The sequence below is a fragment of the Limulus polyphemus genome, unplaced genomic scaffold (assembly GCF_000517525.1).
Source record: "Limulus polyphemus unplaced genomic scaffold, Limulus_polyphemus-2.1.2 Scaffold18, whole genome shotgun sequence".
In the NCBI taxonomy this organism is placed as follows: Eukaryota; Metazoa; Arthropoda; class Merostomata; order Xiphosura; family Limulidae; genus Limulus; species Limulus polyphemus.
In genome coordinates this window covers 1,407,549-1,408,357 of record NW_013665628.1, presented here as the reverse complement: position 1 = coordinate 1,408,357, position 809 = coordinate 1,407,549, and the positions used below count along the sequence as shown (strand labels likewise).

At 32.3% G+C, this 809-nt stretch overlaps 1 protein-coding gene across 1 annotated transcript in view; it reads left to right on the top strand.

Moving 5' to 3' along the window:
• Nucleotides 1-518: 518 nt before the first annotated feature.
• LOC106457683 (PH and SEC7 domain-containing protein 3-like) overlaps nucleotides 519-809 on the top strand; it is a 25,770-nt gene continuing 25,479 nt past the window's right edge. Inside the window, exon 1 of the mRNA XM_013917126.2 lies at nucleotides 519-553. Coding sequence (XP_013772580.1) covers nucleotides 519-553 — 35 coding nt within the window. The remainder of the gene's footprint in view (nucleotides 554-809) is intronic.

Genomic DNA, 809 nt, shown 5'->3' with positions numbered 1-809 from the left:
ATCAGTATTTCTCAAATTTTGGAGTTGAGTCGTGAGAAATGAGCTAAATTATTTATTTTCTTTATCACAAAATTATTATTATAAGGATAATAAACCTACAATACTTTAATTGGTAGTTCCTCACCTTTCAACTCAACTCTGTACATTAACATTTCTTTCAAGCTGGCAAATGACTGTACTTGCTAACTGTGTACTTGTGTTTAAATGTGAAAAGTAGGATTTGTTTATTACATTTAAGATGTTGAATAGAAAAAAAACATACATCCTACTATAAGTTTGTTATTTACTGTACATAAATACATTACTTTCTAACAGTAGGTTTACTGGTTTGCCTGAGTATGGTTTGTTATAGTGATTAATGTGAAAAATGTAGTTCCCTTTTGGCTCAGTGATAAGCATGAGAGATTATAATGTTAGAGTTTGGTAGTTCCCTTTTGGCTCAGTGATAAGCGTGAGAGATTATAATGCTAGAGTTTGGTAGTTCCCTTTTGTCTCAGTGATAAGCTTGAGAGATTATAATGTCAGAGTTTGGTAGTTCCCTTTTGGCTCAGCGGTAAGCTTGAGAGATTATAATGCTAGAGTTTGGTAGTTCCCTTTTGGCTCAGTGATAAGCTTGAGAGATTATAATGCTAGAGTTTGGAGTTAAATCTTTGTGGTGGACACAACATAGTTAGCCTGTTGTGCAACTTTGTGCTTAACAAAAACCAAAGTTCAGTTGAAGAGTAATAAGAGAGAAACAATAGATCAATATATATATAACATTACATATATATAACATTGATTCCTGTTGATGTAGAACTTGATATGTG